At 43.2% G+C, this 22,089-nt stretch overlaps 1 protein-coding gene across 1 annotated transcript; it reads right to left on the bottom strand.

Moving 5' to 3' along the window:
• Nucleotides 1–7,152: 7,152 nt before the first annotated feature.
• LOC130110588 (transmembrane protein 60-like) lies at nt 7,153–9,979 on the bottom strand. The gene is made up of 3 exons (XM_056277745.1): nt 9,879–9,979; nt 9,240–9,345; nt 7,153–9,021 (listed from the first exon to the last, which is right to left on the bottom strand). The coding sequence occupies exons 2-3, from the start codon at nt 9,321–9,323 to the stop codon at nt 8,704–8,706; spliced, it is 402 nt and encodes a 133-aa protein (XP_056133720.1). The 5' UTR covers nt 9,324–9,345; nt 9,879–9,979; the 3' UTR covers nt 7,153–8,703.
• Between the last annotated feature and the right edge of the window lie 12,110 nt (nt 9,980–22,089).

Here is a 22,089-nt window from a genome sequence, read left to right as displayed (position 1 = left end):
TGGGGTTCTTTTTCTCTTTCCACTGTCACTTCGGTTGTTCCACCGTCCGCCATTTCCGCTGCTGGGGATAGCTACCGGCGCTATCCTCTCCCTATTTTGGTTGTGCAATGGTTGACGCACTTCCTTTGTGCTATAAACCGAGCCTTCGTTTTCCCGTGAGATCGTACCCGGTGGCAAACAGAATTTGCTTCCCTGTAAGGCTAAAAGCGAGGCTTATAGGGAACCAGTGTAAACGCCGATGGTGTCGTTATTCTATAGCCATTACACTGTGCAGTCAACATTTTCTTCATCGTGGTAAGTTAAAGCAAAAAAGTTGTCTACTGCTGTTTTCACTCACAGTTAATGCTTCCATTTTGTTGTGGTCACTTAAGTCAAGGGCAGCTCAAGTTGCTCTTAGTTTTGAAATTGTTTTTTGATCATACTTTTTCTAGAATAAGAGTAAAACAGTATTGATGTACAATATCACGCGATTGTATTCTCATACAATAATATATTGATACATCATAACATTGCCATGCTCTCCCCTACAATATTTTGTCCTTAAACAATATTAGACATGCTATATCTCAGTACCTTTACTGTTGTATTATGAGCAATAATCCAGGCGGTATAGTGTCCCAGTACTTTGCCGAGAACACTGATGTTGAGAGAAGTTATCTTTTCATTTGCATTTCAGTTGTCAGTGTAAGACCATATTGTCTATCACACCATTTTCTTCAAAATAGAAAAAAAAGAGTTAGCCTGAATAAGAGTGTGTGATAATATAAAAGGTATGGATCATCTAATGGGTTCATGATTTGTTCCTCTAAATTGGTTTAAATATCATATTGACATTAACGGTCAGTGTGACTGTATTGAATCCCGGTACAATCGTCTCAAGTACAACACAGTAATGTATTTTATTTAAATTGTTTTAGTGGTCCCGTTTTCAACTTTTTTGTTGTGACCGAGCCCTTACAGTAAAATTCTGTATTCAGATTTACAGTTCAGTAAGTTGGATGTGAAACCAGGCATCTGCGAGCCAGCTGAACTAGGACATAACCTGGTCAATAGTCAAAATACATTCGAGCCTAGTGGGAGAAATGGCATTGTTTGTCGCGTACCGGTACGCTACTCGTTACTGTCATTTATGGCCACGCTAGTTTCCTCTCTTCTGCTCAATGTTTCAATGATGGTGTTTCTCAGCCCCTCCACACACACACACACACACCGAGCAGAGCAGAGAAGACACTGAACCAGGGTGAAGTTAAGTTAGTGTTACTCGAGTTGGTGACAACTACTACGCTCGTTACATTACTGTAAGTGCAATAAAAGCATCACACTACCCCCAAAGCAAATTCCCCAGTGTAACATGACCTTGGCAGCAGCAATACACAAAATAGAGAACGTTACACTTCTAAACATATTGTATTCATAACATGAGGTGTAGGCTGGGTCTGGGTTGACTTGCCGTCCGCACCCGGACTGAGGTCCAGGCTTTAAAAAGCCCTGATATATATAATCCAGTGAGTCAAGTAAATTCTTTTATGAGACAGTACAAGCCTGTTTCATGCCATAAGCAGCTGATGACTGCTTATGGCATGAAACAGGCTTTTACTGTCTCATAAAGAACTTACTTGACATGAAGTTACAGCACAAAGTTACATATAACTTTCACAAAGAAACACTCAGCGTAGGGAAAGTGCTCAACAAATAAGGAGCAAAATAATCCAGTGAGTCAAGTAAATTCTTTATGGGGAGTACAAGCCTGTTTCATGCCATAAGCAATCATCAGTTGCTTATGGCATGAAATAGGCTTTGCTGTCTCATAAAGAATTTACTTGACTCACTGGATTTTATATATATATATATATACACACACACACACACACACACACACACACACACACACACACACAGTGATTCGAGTCATTTTTTAACTGGACAGTACAAGCCTGTTTCATGCTATGTGCAGTCATCAGCAGTCATTAGAGCTTGATTGATGATTGCACATAGCTTGAAACAGGCTTGTACTGTCTAGTTAAAAAATTACTTGATTATTTTGCTCCTTGTTTGTTGAGCACTTTCCCTACCATTGAAGGTTTCATTTAATGAAGTTATAAATATATAAAAACATACACACACACACATGGATGAGGGCTCAGGAAAGAGGGCATATTTGGAATAGATTTATAATGCCATTCAAAGTAATATATTTTGATATATCTGCCCAATCCAAAATCTATTACTTTAATCAACTTGGTTATGTTAAGAGTTAGTCTCTCAAGTAGACCACAATGCAGTGCCGTTATGTCTGTTATCTCACAGCATCTGAATGAGGAAGACGCTCTGACTGGAAACCATACCAATACCATAGACTTGGGTCAAAACATCTTAAATGCATATAAATACCAAGGTTACTGGTTCCATCACTTGGTTGGGGAAAAGTAAGAAGTAAATTATTTTTGGGTTATTTCCTGTCAAAATCAAGCCCGGGTTATCCAAAATAACGAGACGGAATATGTAGATTAAGGGCACTTTTATTTTCTTCCAAGATCAGCACTTCCAGTGATGCATTTGGGCCTTAGCACCTCTGTGAACCAGGCCTTGATAGTGATAAACTATAAATTACTTTGAAACAACCTTGTCCTGCCTGCAACAAATAATTGAAAAGTTCTCTTTCGAAGCGCTTTACATCAACCCTTTGACCAGACAATACCTACAGTTCATCGTTCAATATTCTCAAGAACAGAAGGTCCCGTACACAAGACTTATTTATGTCACCCACTGGTCTGTTTTACCAGTATTGTAGTTTTAAAAAGTACAATAAATCACTTTCTGAGTTGATACTGGTAATAATTAGCAGTGAGTTGATGTTTTCTCTGAAGTGGTGGATATCGTATTTTGGAATCAAACTATTCACTTTTGGTCTCAGAATTGGTCCGATATCAGGACCGCTTTCTCGGCCGTGTTTTATACATGTTGGGAGATCGGTCCACTTGCTAATGTAGCCCACAACATTTCCCCAGTGCCTGTCCTTAACTGTGAAGGGCCCAGAGCCATATAGTGATGGAGTTCTGTCCTTTTAGGACGCTGGTTGAGAGTCGGAGCCCAAGTTGAACATTGACGGCGATACCATAGAGAGCCCATAAATTGGGGGTCTAAAAGCTACCAGCTGTATTTTGGTGTGAAGAACGTTCCAATCCCCTGTGGTGTAAATTAGGGTAGATTAAAGCCTGTGGTCCAGTGGGTAAGCAGCTCAAAAGCAGAGGCATGTTTTTCTTGAGTAGCCTTCCTAATAGCCTATACACACACTTACAAATGTTTTCTGGTGTAAGAAAAAAAAAGAGTTGGCCTGGATGGAAAAAATATTGCAGCCTTGTTGGGTCAGTTTGCCACTTGGCTTCATCTCAGCGACAGAACTCTGTACTATATACGGCCCGGGCGAGAGCCTGGCGACAATAAAAGCATTTGAGGCCAGCTGCAAGGTGCTCTACAGCTCTTTTTATGCTTTTTTGGTTTTCAGATGTTAACAAAAAGCAAATAGGAACTTCTATATTTTTTGTATAAATGAGACAGAGGTGGTTCTAAAACAGGAGTCTTCAGGGGCTTGTGCTGTTTTCGTAGATTATTTATCTGTTAATTTTATTTTATTTTTTTGCTATTTTGTTCCTGTGATTTTTAACTGTCAGCACTGTAGTGTACATAAGAAGTTTTGTAAAGAGGAAAAACCTTGTAGTGTGATTTCTACTTTAAAGTATGAGCCTAGCTAATAAAAGGTTCAATGTGTCAAAAAAATCTTCCATCAGAGGTCATAATTCCTGATTTCATTTTCAACGCATGCTTCCCATTCTTCGGTTTGCACCCACACATCATAGAAAATTGCAATGTAATGCATTACTAACGGTTTGCCGTGGCCTAAGAGCTGTAAAAACTTGTTTTCGTGTTGGAGGTACAAATGGCCGTATTGGAAATGTTAATTTTCTTTTATCTAATATATTTATATTTTGATATGATTATGGGGGGAGGTGCCGGATGGGTCGAGCAACCCACCCTAGGCGAGTCTGGCAAGGTGTCATTTTAAGTATGTGCTCATGTATGTGGGTTTATGGAGACGTCTCATGACTCAAAAAAGGAAAGGATATCAGCAGTAACTTTCTCTCTCTTTGTGTGTGTCTCTGTCTGTTTCTCCCTCTCTCGCCATGTTATGCAAGCCACCCACACGCCGCAGTCTGCAGTGATGATGAGCTCAGCAGTTTTGCTGGTCAGGATTAGAGCAGACAGCACGGGCCTACACACACCCACACACTCCACGGTAGCCCTACAACTGGAGGCTGGTGCATGTCAGGTCAAATTGAACTCGCACTGCTTCCCTCATGGTCTCCCCATCTCTCTCTCGCTCTCGCTCTCTCAAACACAAACCAGGAACGCCAGAGGAAGAGAGCTGACCTTTAGCAGGAGTGGGAGAGAGAGGCGGTGGGAGAGCAACGAGAGAGCGAGAGGGGGTAGTTGGAGTTGAGATGGGGGAGGCGAGTGACCATGCTGTGAGCGTGTGTGAGACGCATGTATTTATGTGCCCTGTCTCGAGTGTTAAGAGGAAGTGATGTTAATAAGAAGTGCAGCTCAGACACACACACACACACACACACACACACACACACACACACACACAGTCTGCTGTTGGTTCTGTGGTTAAAAAATGTCTCGGTACATTTCCTGTCTGTTCTGCTGGTATTTTCACTAAACACACGAAATCTCTCGTTCCATGAAAAGCCAACCTTTAAGTTCACTTTAGAGATATTTCATTACCTTCCAAAGGGGCCATTAAAATACTGTTGCTACTGGACTCAGATCATAGATTTCACACTGAAATTTTTGATGTCTTCCATACTTTGTAGTTAGTATGCATTTCATAGCCTGTTACTTATGATTTGTATTAGTACTTTTGCTGCTTATTCTTAATCAGCATAGCAGGGGGATAGAGGTTGATTCTTGCGAGCATTGGCTGCGAGATGAAAAATCTACACACATTGTGTGTATAGTCTCACTCATATTTACATCTATGGTCAATTTAGAGTCTTAGTTCATCTGATTTACATGTTTGGACTGTAGGAGGGAAATGTAGGGGAAACCCACAAACATGTCTGTGAATGTTCTCATTCATCCAGGTCATAGTTATCCAAAGGAATTGAATCAAGTGCAACTGGACTTGGTTATATATCCGTGAAGACGTTTCGCCTCTCATCCAAGAGGCTTCATCAGTTCGTGCCTTTCTGACTCTTGGTCTAGTCAGAAAGGCACGAACTGATGAAGCCTCTTGGATGAGAGGCAAAACGTCTTCACGGCTATATAACCAAGTCCAGTTGCACTTGATTCAATTCCTTTGGAAACCCACGAAGACTACGGGAGAACATGCAAATTCTACCTTAAGTAGTACTAGTATTAACACTTTATAGTAAGGCTAATAACTGCATGAATGAAATATAATTGTGACTTATTGCAAAATTCTTTACTTTTTCAAACTCAGAATACGTTGAAAATTAGTCTCAGCTTGTAACTGAGCTGTTCACATTTGATCCAGTAGAGACTACTGGCCCCTTTGGGTACCAGTTGACAGTTTAGCGGTGTGCTATGGAATTCTACTTACACTGATCAGCCAAAACATTAGAACCACCTGCCTAATATTGTGTAGGTCCCCATTGTGCTGCCAAAACATCTCTGACCTGTTGAGGCATGGCCTCCACAAGACCTCTGAAGGTGTCCTCTGGTATCTGGCACCAAGATGTTGGCAGCAGATCCTTTAAGTCCTGTAAGTTGTGAGGTGGGACCTCCATGGATCAGACTTGTTTTTCCAGCACATCCCACAGATGCTCGATCAGATTGAGATCTGGGGAATTTGGAGGCTAAGGCAACACCTTGAACTCTTTGTCATGTTCCTCAAACCATTCCTGAACAATTTTTGCAGTGTGGCAGGGTGCATTATCCTGCTGAATACCATTGCCATGAAGGGATGTACCTGGTCTGCAGTGATGTTTAGGTAGGTGGCACATGTCAAAGTAACATCCACATGAATGCCAGGACCCAAGGATTCCCAGCAGAACATTGTCCACAGCATCACAGTGCCTCCACTGGCTTGCCTTCATCCTATAGTGTATCCGGGTGCCATCTCTTCCCCAGGTAAACAACGCACACGCACCCAGCCATCCACATGATGTAAAAGAAAATGTGATTCATCAGACCAGGCCACCTTCTTCCACTGCTCCGTGGTCCAGTTCTGACGCTCATGTGCCCATTGTAGGTGCTTTCGATGGTGGACAGGAGTCATCATGGACACTCTGACCAGTCTGCGGCCACGCAGCCCCATACACAGCAAGCTGTGATGCACTGTGTTCTGACAGCTGTCTGTCATAGCCAGCATTAACTTTTTAAGCAAAAGCTACAGTAGCTCTTCTGTGGGATCGGACCAGATGGGCTAGCCTTCACTCTCCACACACATCATGAGCCTTGGGTGCCCGTGACCCTGTTGCTGGTTCACTGGTTGTCCTTCCTTGGACCACTTTTGGTAGGTACTGACCACTGCATATTGGGAACACCCCACAAGACCTGCTGTTTGGAGACGCTCTGACCCAGTCAACTAGCCATCACAATTTAGTCCTTGTCAAAGTCGCTCAGATTCTTACACTTGCCCATTTTTCCTTCTTCCAACACATCAACTTCAAGAACTGACTGTTCACTTGCTGCCTAATATACCCCACCCCTTGACAGGTGCCATTGTAACGAGATAATCAATGTTATCAGTTACCTGTCAGTGGTTTTGTTTTGTCTGATCAGTGTAAATCCTGACTTCTCTTTCTGTGACGTAAGAACAGCAACTCGAAACAAAGGAGGCAAGCAAATTCTAACAGAAAGGTATCAGCTACACAGCACATTTGCCGATGTCTGCCATTTTTTGAACTTCAATAGATGACACTGTGGGCTTGTTTACTTTGTTTGAATCAGTACCACCCATCATATTAAGATTCTGGGAAGACCAAGAATAATGGGAGCTTTAAGAAATACTTGCAGAGCACTGATAGGAATCAACATCCTACAATGTAATTTAAACCAATTTATTTTCACATGACATTCATAAATGATATATGAAATAGTTTCATCTTAAAATGGCAATTTTCTTTGTAGTGCAAAATGATGCAAAGAGCAGTGAAATAATGAGCAATCATTATAATGGGACTCACAAACCAAATTGCACAAAGACAATTTTTTGTTTTCATGCACAATCTCAGCTGTTAGTATAGATACTAAATAACTGAAATGGGAAATGTCCCCATGCAAGTATTGTTACTAAATAACTGAAATGGGAAATGTCCCCATGCACACACTTTTAAATCAACACAGCCACAAGGCCAACTGCTGATGAAAAGTAATTCTCTGGCAGCTGGAGAGCATTTACAGGCAGTGTGACGTTTCACATCACAATGGAGGATATTTTGTTCTAATGATAACATCATATTTCAGTGTGACATAACGCATTTCAGGTAGATTGTTTTTAGCAGACGGTACTTTTAAAATCACCACGTCCAATAACTGCACGGGTCAAAGGGGCCAATAATTTTGTGTGTATCGTCAACACAGAGGAATCTTATCAACTGCAAACTTATATCTGCACAGGAATTTGTCTTGGTGACATTAGTACAGAGATACTAACAATATACTGAGGCTCACAGTACATAGTATAAGTAACACACGAGGCAAGAATAAGGAAACATGCCGTTTAAAAGGTTTAGCCTGTATGATAAAACTCTGGAGGGGTACTGGATACTGGATTGCCTGGTCAGCCAGATAATTTGCATGGAATTAAGACCATGATCTGCTATGGATACTGGTTCTCACACTGACTCATGCTGTAACTCAGTATTTTCAAACCCTACACAAAACACTGGTGACTTATTTTGTTTTTGAAATCCTTCACAATGACGTATGTTCTATATTATAAAATAGTACAATGTGAAAAATCCCCTGGCCCCCTCAAAATTCACAGCATATAATCAGAGTCAGTCCTCAAATTCTTTAAATGACTGCTTTTTTCCCTCCTATCAACATTCAGAAATGAGAGCAGTTGGTTGTGCTAGCTTACTATATACAGTGTCAGTGTCTACAGCAGGAGATTGGATATTACAGATGACAAATTAAAAGACGACCATTGCTGGACCACATTGTCCTTTCCAGTGTATGCTTCACAGTAGTCTCTCACAGGGCTCCAAAAGGCGAGTCTTTAGAACGACTCCCTTCCTACCTTCTTTTAAACAATACTTAGAAAATGAGCCCTGTTATTTTGCGGAGTTTTTGCAACTGTCAAATGGGTTGATTCTTAATGTGCTGTTTGCCATTTGATGTAGCTATCTTCCATGTTGATGGAGTCAAAACTCCATCAACGCTCCTACTTAAGTAGTCTGAGGTAGACCCACAAATTAAAATTTATCTTTTTTCATGAGGTCACACAGTCATTGGGTTAATACTGTTCTTTTTATACAATTTGATTCTCCTTGAGCCCCCCTTGACACCTGAAATATGTCTAGCCCAGTTCTACCAAAGCTTCCAGCAACACAGCCCACAATGGTATACGCACACCATTAGTCCACTAATCACCCCATTCTCTCATTCTTACATTAGGTTTCTCTTCATTCGATGCTTCACGTTCAAGTCTGACACCGTGATTTCCTCTCCTTAAGCCTCTCTCCTTTCAGGGAAAATATTCATGCCGAGCTCCACCAAAGCTCCTAGCAACATAGTCCACAACGGTATACAGACAAATGTCAGCTTGACGTTTGCCAGCTTCTCCAGTTTGGCACACAATGTGAGGCTGAAGGCCAGCTTGAGTAACATGGCCGTCAGGTACCAGGCACGAAGACGCAGGTCTGGAGAGCCGTTGCGCGGGTCGTAGCCAGGCTTGCAGCGGCCAGCCATCTTGACGGCGAGCATGAGGATGAGGATACCATCAAAAACCCAGACAGGGAGGAAGATGAGGAACCAGTTCCACTGTACCTGCAATGAAAGCAAATGTTCAGATGACATGAAAGATACTTTTCCAAAACAAAGTTTCATATAGAGTCCAAGCTTAAACCTATTACTTCGCCAGTGTTAGTTACATTACAGTATAGTACCATACTGTAAGAAATTCTGAATTTTGCAGAAGAGAATATACATCAGCGCTCTCCTTAAATGTTACGTATGTGGCTGAATATTAAAATGAGGCCAGTTACCTTCCCATCCAGTTTAAGTACCAGCATGATAAGAAAGATAAGGGTAAAGACCCAAGTTAGCAAGACCCTCTGGGCCAGAGACATATCTGTGACTTGTAGACAGATTCTGGAGTGAAAAGGAAAGAAAGACTGAATAAAGGGACAGACATGTCAACTAACACTTTTACTGCTATGTTATTTACACCTAGCAAACTTAACATGAACTAGATTAAGGAAATTGTAGAAACAAAATGATTGATATATAGTTATATCATTTATTGTCCTCTGAGAGGAAATTCTTCTTCAGCCAGCGCAAGTACCACAATAATGCAAGCCCAGACACAAATGGACTAATGTCTGACCCAGTATGTCAGACATTACACTGTACTACAGTTATCACATATGAACAGAGACACAACACATGAAATTAGATATTGCACAGTACACATCAGTAAAGACACATTGGCATTACAAAAACATAAGGCTTTGTTGGTTCCAACAACCACACACAAAAAAAACTTACTAACGTTATGTAATTTAATCGTCGTTTTCGGTGGCTAGACTAGCTAATTACCCTTCCTTCATCACAGCAAGGCTTGCTAGCATCAAACATGAAAACTATCATCTTGCAGCGTAGCCAGACACTATTTATCCAACTACCTCGTTTCAGGCTATTTCGAGAGTGGCAAGTGGCATTTTCGCTTCCATTTTTAAAAAAACCCCAGAGGTTTTGGTACTTCTCAGGGAGATTTCCAACGTCATTGATATTTCACATGAATAGCTAACGATATATCCGTTAATGATCCAGTATTTGGTTCCGTTATCTGAATTTGCCCCGCCTATTTTAAACATCAATTGGCTCATTTCTTTGAGGCACTATATTGGTCGGTTGCTATTAGATTGACTTGATGTCAATCACAATAGACCTTGATCGTAAAGTGTGTACAAAAGCGCACGACTGAATCCTTCCTCTGCAGTAAAGCTTGTCCGGCCCTAGAGGTCAGTGACATTCTTCTGAATCCATCTCCTTGCTGCTATACAAACGATTTTAATGCGCTCATCATGGAAACGGCAACAATGGTGTTCATTTTGGCAGATAGCCTGTGCCAGACTTGGTCACAGCGATGAAAGTGAGGGTATGACAGCGCGCCCACTTTGCAGCGCATCCTGTTTAATTAGCGTGGCCGTCAAAATCGAAATTGGGCCGCAAAAGCGAGTGCGCATTTAAGCCATTCATTTCGGCCGTAGCAGATGAAGTTGTATTTTCACAGTGAGAGAAGGGAAAAGCTGTCGCTTCGAAAAATCGACGGCGAAAGACGTTCAGTCAGGATCCTGGACAGACAATGGACGAGACCGGCTAGATTCGTTCTGTCCACACTGATGTTAAAGAGAGTATAAGTTTTTGTCTCGCCTGTGGACTTGGGACTGCTATCGCTGCTATCGAGGAGGTAAGCCTTGCCTTGCATGCCATGTTTGAATAACACTGATCAGGATTTCATTTTAGGGAAAGCTGTCCGGGGTCTTTGTGCTCAGTGGCTTTTGGCTGAGCAGCTCCGGCAAAACTGAGCAATAAGACAAGCTGCTCGTTGAATTAACCCAACATTTCTACACATGTCTGCATCTCGTTGGTAGCGGGCGGAAGAGCAGGCTAAGCTGTAGGAGCCATACAAATAAAGATAGCCGAGTCCATGCTCAGTTTGGTGAAAAAGAAAATCAAACTTCTATTCTAGTTCACTTGGCCTTTGGCACAGTTAACCAGCGTTAACTATGGGCTCCAGTCGTACCTTTCCAGTACGACTGGAGCAGCAGGCTGGAAAATTGTCACAGATCTGAGCTGCCCTTCAGGCTGGGAGTTTGGCAAGGCTGCCCATCATCCAACATGGATATTCCTATCCAGATAGATTGGCTCCTCCAGTGTCTGATTGGTGTTGTCACAACTCACTGACATTTTCCGTGATACAGGCACTGCATAGGGAGATTCCAGTAGGTATATATAGGAGATTTAAAAAAATTTTTTTTTAATAGTAATGCACCCAACACTTGCATTGTTGTGTGGCTTTCATACCAGTAAAATCCTATTCAGCACTATGGAGCAAACACTGCACAAGGTAATGGGCTTTTTTACAGTCATCATATAAGATCAGTGTAACACCACTTTCCTCAATACTTGGGCTGTTGGCTGTATAGTGTACCAGCTATTTTTTTCTCTTTTCTTTAGAAAGATGTATGGATGTGCCAAGAAGCAGTAATGCAAAGCAAGTGTTTGAAGTAGCGCCTCACGGTATTTAAATGTATTGCGAGGACATATGTTTTGATATGGGCACAATATTTAGGCTGTATAAATATCATTGTTAGCTATTTCAACATATTTGTGGAACAAGTTAATATGTTGGGTTGCCAGCTATAGACATATCATGTGGTGGATTTCTGTTTTAATCCACACACTTTATCTCTGGTGGTTTCACTGAGATGGAGTTGTCATCAGGAAGAGATACTTGAATGTGCAAAAATATCTTGGGCTATTCCTTTGTTCGCATTTTCACATTTTAGGCATTTCAGTGACGTTCTTATCCACAGGGATGTACAATGATTACCAACATCAAACAAAATGGGCCATGAGAATGAATACCGTACTATTCATTCCCACTGTAAAGCAAGTCATACACTCGGCTAAAAGCCGTGATATTCACATGTAGAATACACTGCAAAAAACAGCTTTCAAAACAACTTTTTCATCAGAAAAGAGGTCAAAGGTCAACTTTTTGAAATTACCGAGAAGGTATATAGGATTTTCACTTAGCTTTCATCTGCAAACTGATCCAGCTGTAAGATGTTCAACTCTCTTCCATCCTACAGCAGCCATTATTGAGCGGCCCCTGAGCAAGGCATATGATCAACTAATGCACCAGGGAAGCCACGTGGTGCTTGAGAGTAGGGTAGCGTTTGTATGGGACACTTCAAGTTACAACGGGTGTGAATTTTTTCCACTGTGGGAATATGGTTGATTATTTTTAAAGTATACACATTTAGTAGACCCTTACCTTCATTAGAGAGGAAAGGAAAGTTTGGGGGTGGGGGACAGCCTGTTAAGCTATTGACCCACTCAGCAGTGAATTAGAGTCATATAGACCAAATGTTCCCGGCATCTTTTTAGCAGCCGGCGGTCAGAGCTCAGCCCTCAGTGCATTGTGCACTTGTATGTGCATTGGCCCATTGTGAACTGCAGTGGTTGACTGACTGCATAGTTAAGTGTCTCGTTTTGTGTGTGTGTGTGTCTTTAACTGTACCCTCCGCCGACCTGCTGCAGTCTATTGTCTCAGAGAGAGAAGTGTGTGTGAGAGAGACTGGGTCCCTCTGTTGTATCTCTCTTCTCTCTTTCTTATACGCTCTCTTTTCCATCTCGGTCTTACTCAGTCCATAAAGCTCTCAGACAGGCGGCGTGTATTGTATGGGTTGAATCTGCCTGGAGTGCTGGTTACATCACCAGCTGCAATATAGTTACATCATAGCCGAGACTGCCATATCGTTTTGCATTACAGAGGTGGACTGAAGAAAGCTACGACAATGAGTCCAATATTGAATCCTGTCATTTTTATATCGTAAGTGGCTGCAAGTGTTTGTTTGTTACCATAGGCAAAGATTGACTGGCTTAGCTATCGCAATATCCAGACGACAAGCTGTTTTGTCAACTCAGACGAACTGTAACGGAATACAGCAACATTTTCTCTGAAAGATTAGGGTGATATGTTACTCAAGGAAGAACCAGTTCTGTTCATAGAGAGCATGTTCGATGAAAGATTACCGAGGCTGTCACTACCCACCAGCCAAAAGCTGCAGCTGTGGCTAGTCCATATGTCTGCTCTGCCAGCCTTGTATAAGATCTGGTGGATCATGTCTATTCTAAGAGTGGTATTTAGCTGGTAATGTGCTTAAAGTGGCTGGTGAAATTTCGGGATACATCTGTTGCTATGGCCAGTGGAAAGAACAGCTATTTTTCTTCATTTATTATTTCAGAGCTTCCAGATGTTTATTTCATCCCCGAGTGACGGCTTTAGCAAAAACTGAAGTCAAACCCTGAGGAGATAAAGTGTTACTTCTCTTATTAATTAGATTCCTATTGTTTTAACTTAAAGGCCAGAAGGTGAATTGCTGCTGCTGCTGATTGCAACCGTGGTGGTGCAGATAATGATGGTGATGATTTAATAGTGTAGTGAAAGTGGTTGAGTTGACAGTGGTAATGATGATGATGGGTGTGCCATTGAGAGATTTGACAATGGCTGCTTGCGGAAGTGATGATGGTGGAGTTGTTGGTGACTGACAACGGAAGTATGGCGAATGCGGTGACGCTACTACCAGTATTGTCAATCTAGACAGTCCCAGAAAGTTGAATCCGTTTATCTGGACGCAACGGTTAGTGGGAGAAACATTTCATCACTCAGTTAAGTGACTTCGTTAGTCTCAGCTGACTGCAGGTATCTCCACCCATATAAACAGCACAGTTGCATAACGACCGAAACCGACAGAGTTCTGTCACAACCGAAACCAGCGATCGGTTTCATATGCAAATTGCCGTGGCCATTGATTTGAGTTAAAATGGCCACGTGTACTATTCAAAGAGGATTGGGGAATAGTTGCAATCACAGCATTGTAAGATGGTCTCTGACTCCCCGTTCAAACCAGCATTCCTCCCTATCAAGGATGTGCACATCCTCATCCTTGATAGAGTTACTGGCCTGTAGATGGTTGGCTCTTCTGTGTTGTGCCATCCTCTTTGCCAGAGTCTGTTTGGTTTCCCCAATGTACAATTCATGGCAATCCCCCGACGCTTCTCTTTGTGCTGGGGGACCCGATCCTTGGGGTGGATCAATTTCTGGTGCAGCGTGTTTTGGGGTTTGAAAGCAACTGAGAAGCAGTGTTTGGAAAATACGTGTCTTAACTTTCCCAACACTCCCGCCACATACGGAATAACCACTGGTTTACGCTTAGGCAGCTGTTGTCCTTCTCCTCTCTTCGATCAGCTGGTGCACTGTTTGGGCGTCTTCCTGGCTTTTACAAATGTCCAGTTAGGATAACCACACTTAACCAGGGCCTATTTACTGTGGGATTTCTCCCCTTCCCCAGCCGCTGTGTTGGTAGGGATGTTGTCAGCTCGGTGGTACAGCGTCTTGATGACTCCTAGTTTGTGCTCCAGTGGATGATGAGAGTCAGACCTTAAGTACTGATCAGTATGTGTTGGTTTATGGTAAACATCAACAATCAAATGTCCCCCATCACCACTTGCAATTTCACAGTCTAAGAAGGCTAACCTGTCATTTTTCATTTTTCACATCCTTCCTGGTGAACCTGATGTGGTTGTCCACAGAGTTAATGGGGTCAGTGTAATGTGGTACATTCTGAGATTTAATTTTAACCTTATGTGTTGTCCACAAATCTGAACCAATGGCTAGGTGGTGTCCCAGGATAGGACATCAGAGCCCTCTTTTCCACTTCATCCATATACAAGTTGGCCGCTATAGGTGATACTGAGGAATCCATAGCACACCCATGTTTCTGCCTATAGTACTGCGCTCTATATGTGAAGTATGTGGACTGAAGACAGCTTCAGGAGCAGACACACTTGGTCAGTGTTAAGGGTGGTCCTCTTGCTAAGGGTGGGGTCGTTTTGTAATTTCATATGGACTATCGCCACTGCTTCATCAACAGGAACGCTTGTGAAGAGGGGCGTAACATCATAAGAGACTATTGTTTCATCCGCCTCCATAATAATGTCCCTCACCTTATCCACAAAATCCATAGTGCTCTGAATGTGATGTTCAGTACTGCCATGCCAGAAACTTAGAGATGTTCTAAGTCACTGAGTTAATCATACTAACAATAGGCCATAATGGCACATCCTGTTTATTTATCTTATATTAACCAATAAGACTAGGTGTGGCTTCCCCTGGGTATAATCTATGGTACAAAATTCTGTCAATAGCGTTGACCTGTTCTAACAGCTTCAGACAATCTATCACCTTTTTCTTGTAACCACTACCTGGATCTCGTTTCAGGGGCTCATAAGTATTTATGTCGCTAAGTAACATCATAACTTTCTCATGATAGTCTGTCTAGTTTGATAAAACAGTGCACCTACCTTTATCCGCTGGAAGGATGATGATGTTATTGTCCTTACTGACAGCTGTGAGTGCATTCCTCTCATCTCTACTGATGTTGGACAGTGGCGGTTTCGCATTGCTGAGGCAGGCTGAAATTTTTGTCCACAGTTGCTCTGCTTCCGGGTCCATGATATTGTTGTTATGGATTGCCGAGTCCGTGGCTGTGATCAGTTCCACTAGCGGGACTTGCCTCAGCGTGACAGCAAAATTCAGCCCCTTAGCAAGGATGTCTTTCCCGCCAGGGTGAGTTGTCTATCAGACAGATTTTTCACCCACTTGTCCACATTGCCGGCGTGTGTCTGGCGTCCATCTCTCTGTCTGCCATTGAGGGTGCTGTCCGTTGTCTGGCGATGTCTCTGGCATGCAGCAAGTAGGTTGAACTTCCTTTGCTGCCTGGTTTCTGACTTTCCATGTTGTGCTAGATGAGCCTGCTCCGTGAAATCAACCACATGTTGGAAAGTGGTCTCATCTAGATGCGATGTAAGTATCTGTTGGATCTGTTCCTCTTTGGCTTCCAAAGCATTGATGATAAAATTAGTTTGTCTCACCTGTTCGTATAAGAGCTGGCTCTGTGCCTTCTGGAGGATCTTGGTAGCTCAGTGGCCCTTGACAGAAGATTTGATTTGCAGGCTCTTTGGCGTAATCCTGCTCTGTCTGCATCTGAGGCTGAATCTCAGGTTGTTCCTGTAGTCTACCATCTTATGCACCGTATAAGTTCAAGGCTTGTGCTGTGCTATAAGGTTGGGATACCTGCAGTCAGCTGAGACTGGTGAAGTCACTCAGTTGAGTGGTGAAACGTTTCTCCCAATAAACTTTGTGTCCAGATGAACTGATTCAGCTTTCTGGGATTTCTTTACCTGGATTATTGAGCATGCATCAAGACATCTAGATGGATGGTGGCCAGAAGCCGGCCAGGATGGAGACAGTGGCAAGGACATTGTTTTGAGTTTCAGCAAAAAGCTGACGACACGATTCCACAACATACAGTCCTTATTACTTATCTCTTTCTTGGTCATCTGTTAGTATCTTGCGACCTGGCTGGTGAACAAATGGTTTGGTTAGGTCCCATGAGGTTTGACAGTGGTACTAATTTGGTAGCATTAGCTATGATGTTATCAAGTACTAGGTCTACACTAATTGCTGTTTTATCAGCAAAAAACAGCTTTGGAGCATTAGCTGTGGTTTGTTCTTGTTCCACTTTTTAGGAACAGATGAAAGTAAAACTGTGTTGTCAAACCAGTGTTTACTATGCCGTGCTGTACACTGTCCAGTTTCTGTACCTCAGAAGCTGCAGGAGTCTTGCTCGGTGAATAGGCCGGCGTTGCTTTGCTCTGCTACTGCTTGATATTTATCACAATTTCTAAGCAATCATACAGTTAAGTGTGTGCATGCGTGGGTCCTTGGTTCGTGTTTTTTCCAATTTGGCATGTGGGGGCAAATACAAAGGAAAGAGGCATTTCAAACCTCACTGTGTTGTCTTCCTTCAGCCAAACCCAAAGTTTGGAAAGGACTAGAGCGTCTCACACACAAACACACACACACACACACAGAAAATCAGAAAATCTCCGGAAGCCCAGACAGCTGCTGCAGGCATTAGATGCAATCATTAGACAGATTATTAGACGCCAAAATGTTTCTCTTGACTGACTTTACCTGCATCATAAGGTCTTAGACACACACACACACACACACACACACACACACACACACACACACACACACACACACACACACACACACACAGCAGTTTTATTGTGGGCATCTTTCAGAAGTAGTGTTTACATAACCTCAAGGCTATTTCTAATGTGTGTGCATGTGCCTATGTGCATAAGTCCTCTCTCATCACTGAAGTACATTCTTAACCACAGCTTTTAAGATGTAAAGCACTACCAAGAGCTGACTCACAGACACAAGCATGGACACACATACGCACGCAAATACATTGGTCCTTTGCTTTGAATCTCAAATGTAGTTTTGAAATTCTTGCTTTAGTAGATCAGACATGCTCTTGAATTTATTTGACTCTCTCTCTTTCTCCCTCTATCATTCTCTTTTTTTTTTCCAAATGCCTAGCTCCTGTCCTAATTTGGCTGTGAAGACGAAACAACCAGAGGTAATGTGTATGTGTTCGTGTGTGTGTGTGTTTCGCACAGGGTGATGTGATGCATTTAGTGCAGTAGTTAGAGGAAAGATGCGTGCTTGCTTACCGCCTGCTTTTCTAACCTCTCACTTACAGCTTGCTGTCGCTGGCTAGCCCTTGTGGTGAACAAGGAAGCAGCCCAGTGCATAAGCCTTCCCCCACCAGAACGTAGCCTCTCCTTCGCCAAGACCCCAGCCAGGCCTCCTCGTGGCCACACATGGTAACTGGGCACCTTGCAGCCTCAGGCAAACTTGGTAGGGGATCTTGGAGTTGCAGTGGTCCCTAAAGGCTGTTCATGGCCAACCACTGCCCCGCTGCTTCGTGGGAAGTCTATTGAGATAAAGGCTAGGGGAGCACACCCTGAGAGAAAAGCAACATGTTTGGCGGCACACATTAGGCGGTTCTTCAACAGTCTGGAGTTTCCGGCAGCCTCCTGCAGTAATGATGGGTGACTGGTCATCCTGGGTATAAAGCCCTTGCCACCAGGACCAACTTGTCCTGGCAAAGACAGTGCTACTGAGGACTGTGCACCCCCTGTGGCACTCTTAAAAACCTCCTTGCGTAGGTCTCCGCCTCTGGCCATGGTGTACAATATCCAGTTGAAGTCTGGTAGTGTTGGGGTGTCTGGCGATGGGAGCAGGGTAGAATTGCCCTGGGAACTCTTAGTCAGAGCCCTGCACATCAGCGGCATGGGGTGTATGGTCACTAGCAGCTGGGGTTTAGTGGCAGCTGCTTTTGGCAGATCCCCGTGTGACTGAACGGCCCTATTTAGGGACCACACTGCTCACCCTAATTGGGGTGGGGCCTCGAAAAGGTGGCCTAAAAACTGCCCACTCAACCAACCTCCTGGGTATGTTACCGCACCTACCGGGAATTCCATCCTGCGGTAAAAACAATAAAATGATCGCATTCAAATTGGCAACATGGGATGTTAGGACTCTCCTTGATCATGATGCCAACAGACCGCATCGAAAGACTGTGCTAATTACTGAGGAACTGAGACGCTAGAACATGGACATCCGCTGCTCTCAGTGAAACCAGGCTCCTGGGTGAAGGCTCCCTGAGAGAGGAAGGAAGAGGGTACACCTTTTTCTGGAGAGTCTATCCCCTTGGCGGACAGCATCAACATTGTATTGTGTTGGACTGGCAATCAAGAACAGCATTCTACCCAGCCTCACTGAAAAACCCACCTCACTAAGTGAGAAGCTAATAACCCGCCGTATCCCCCTAGCAAAGACACACTATGCCACTCTGTTAAGTGCATATGCATCAACACTACCATCCAGGCGCATGGGAACATGTTTTAAATAAGGGGGGGGGCTGCCAACTAAAATATGACATCATTGTTTTGTTTTGTTAGGTGCATGTGTAGCAGATTTGGAATGGTAAATGACCAAAGACAGGCAACTTTTTTTTGGGAATCTGCCCTTTTATTTTTGATCTGCATACACAACAACAAAATGGGCAGAAACTGTTGGACGGTTATTCAGCTCTCTCTTTTAATACGTAGAACCAATAAGCAACATTAACAACCACAACACAAACTGTATGGCGCAACAAAAAACTCACGTCATTCTATTATTACAACTGATTTAGGCTACTCTAACAACCAAAACTAACTGCACGGTGGCAGCGCTACTAATGAAAAACATTAACGATTTGCTATTACAACAAGTGCAGAATACATTCACTGCACAGTGGCAGTGTTATCAATAAATCCATGTCTTACCTGAAATTATAGGGCACCAAACCTAGCCTTGCGTTCTGATGTGTTGCTAATGAAACGTCTAATGAGGGATGGTACGGCCAAGCTGTCCAAAATGTTACTGTGAATATGCATTATAGCTGGATGTGTCAATCTCTTCTGGATCATGGTGCTTCGCAACCAAATTTTAAGTCGCCATAGGGTGGAACATGATCTTTCTGATGAGGCAGCTGACACAGCGAGACACAAACAAAGTTCAACAAATTTCTCAACTTCTTTAAACAGCCCCCAGGTTTGTGGATGCAATGCTGCCAGAAATTTGGCAACCTCCTGTGCAGAGCTGTATGTTTTTTTCCTTGGCCAGGTCACCCATTAAAGTCAGCTGCAATTGCAGACGTGATCTGTCCACCTGTTTTGGGAGGGGAACCTCATTCAGTCCCGAGAAGTTTCGATTGGCAGCATCAACAATGAGCGTGGCTTCTCTCGTCAGCCACTCACATCCCCTCTTGGTCAAATCTTCGTCCTATCTCCATTTCGACTAAATCCAGGACTTCATAGAGCTGACGTCTCCACTGCACTTCTCCTGAGTTGGACACCATCTTTTCGGGTTCAGTGGTGTTGTGAAGAGATGGGGTTTTGCTCATCCTGCTGAGAGCAGGCATTTCCAGATTGTTGCGGGCTGCACAGGTGTTAACTTTGTCCATAAGTTGCTTTACTGAATCCTTCTCCTCAGTGTTTACATCTGTTGCCAAAGAACAAGCAGTGGTCATTGTGCTTTGATGACTTCTGGCCACTGTCTTGGAAGGTCTGAAAAGAGCTTTGCTGCACACCAAGCCGAAATTTGTACTCGGTTTCTTTGCTTGTGTGTTCAGTCCAGATATCTTGGCTTGGGTTTTGCCCCACATTTTCTTGTCTGTCTCCAATATTTTTAGAGTCTCAAGAAGTGCCATGTATGCTGAGATAACTCGTGAGATGGCATTAGTTTGGATGTACCACTGAGTAGGGCATAGTCCCAAGACATTGCACACCCCCTCTTCGGTTCCAAAAAGCGACTGGAACAAATTGGAACAAATTTCCGTTTTGATTATTCTCAAATGGTGGCGGCATGGTGGCACAGTGGTTAACACGGTCACCTCACAGCAAGAAGGTCCTGGGTTCGAGCCCCGGGTAGTCCAACCTTGGTGGGTCATCTCAGGTCGTCCTCTGTGTGGAGTTTGCATGTTCTCCCCGTGTCTGCATGGGTTTCCTCCGGGGGCTCCGGTTTCCTCCCACAGTCTAAAGACATGTCAGTCAGGTGAATTGGCCATAATAAATTGTCCCTAGGTATGAATGTTTGTATGTGTGTGTGTCTCGGCCCTGTGATGGCCTGGTGGCCTGTTCAGGGTGTCTCCCTGTCTGCCGCCCAATGACTACTGGAATAGGCTCCAGTATCCCCGTGACCCTGAGAACAGGATAAGCGGTTCAGGTAGTGGATGAATTATTCTCAAATGACAACAGAAACTCCTTGGACAAAGTTTAATGTGGCAGCAACTAGCCTCACTTCCCTTGCTACTTCCTGTAGAACAAGGTCCAATGCATGGTTGCTGCAATGGACATACAGGGACTCTGGGCACAATGCCTTCAATTTTACACCATTGAAATACCTAGACATATTAGATGCACCATCAAAACAGTATCCTTGCAGACGTTTCATATGCAAATTAAAATGCAGGAAAATGTTTTTAATGCATGAAAACAGTGTTTCTGCTGATCAGTCACACGCATTGTAAAACCCCAGGCACACGTTACGTGCTGTCAAACTAGAGGAATCCACAAACTGCAAACAGCACGAGAATTACTCACAGGCACTAATATCTGTTGTTCCGTCTGCTACAAGTCCCAAAAAAGAACAGTGCTGAGCTTCAGAAACTTTCTCTCGCTGTATTGCATGAGCAAACATTTCAATGATTTTGTTTTGAATCGTATCCGACATACACTTATCTCTGCATAAAAGCCATTCTCTGGCTTTAGGTAATGAGTGCGTCCTCTCCAGCATAAGCTGCCAAAGAATGCCATCGCGATGGCTATGCCCTCTGACTGGCATTCTCTCACGGCCCAGAAATTTAATGGTCCTAAATAAAAGTTCCAAAAATGTCCTGGCAGTATTCTGATCCCTAGCTGTTATATCTGATAACATAGCACTGATAGGAGTAGTAGTTTTGAGCGTAGCTAACGTGCGCATTGCATCTGAATGAAGGTCTGATAATTCGTATTGATTAAACTTTTCTCGAGCTTTATTCCAATGCTAAATCCCCCTTAGCGAAAGAACTGTCACTGGTATAATGCAATAATCCCTTGGTCACTGCTTTGTTGCAGATGACGCAAAGCACACAGCTGGTCTCTTTTACATAATGCAACCATTGCCATTTCTCAAACCAATCCCATTGGAATGTTCTCTCAAAGCTCTCCGTGCCAAATTTTCTTCCTGGGAATTTAATTTTTGGGTGAAAGGGTTCATCATGCTGGGCAGTGCTAACATTGGCATGGGCAACGTTAGTGGCTTGTTGTTGATGCCCAGTGTCCCCTCCACTGCTGACGTTAGCTGTAGTCTCTGCTGAAGTGTCCGGCGTTGGTTCATTTTCGGCTGTGGTGGTGCTGTTAGCTGTGGTTTCGGCCTTGTGCTCAGTAACCACTGTGTCATTGATTTTAGTTGCCTTTGAACCACTAGTTGAAAAAAACTCTATCCATTTCTGCTTGTTCGCCATTTTCGTTTGCTAGGTGTTGGTATGTCTTTTTTTCCCACTGCCTCTTTATTGAAGAAACGAGTATTCCAATAACAAACATTCAACAAACACTGAGACAAAAACAGAACATATTAAGGCATCATTATAA

The sequence above is a fragment of the Lampris incognitus genome, chromosome 3 (assembly GCF_029633865.1).
Source record: "Lampris incognitus isolate fLamInc1 chromosome 3, fLamInc1.hap2, whole genome shotgun sequence".
Lineage (NCBI taxonomy): Eukaryota > Metazoa > Chordata > Actinopteri > Lampriformes > Lampridae > Lampris > Lampris incognitus.
The sequence above is the reverse complement of the archived record's forward strand: the minus strand, read 5'-3'. Positions and strand labels throughout refer to the sequence as shown.

Coding starts and splice junctions, on each gene's coding strand:
- LOC130110588 (XM_056277745.1), bottom strand. CDS start 9,323: ATGTCTCTGGCCCAGAGGGTCTTGCTAACTTGGGTCTTTACCCTTATC. Junction 9,022..9,239: donor TACTTAAACTGGATGGGAAG/GTAACTGGCCTC, acceptor CTTTCATTGCAG/GTACAGTGGAACTGGTTCCT.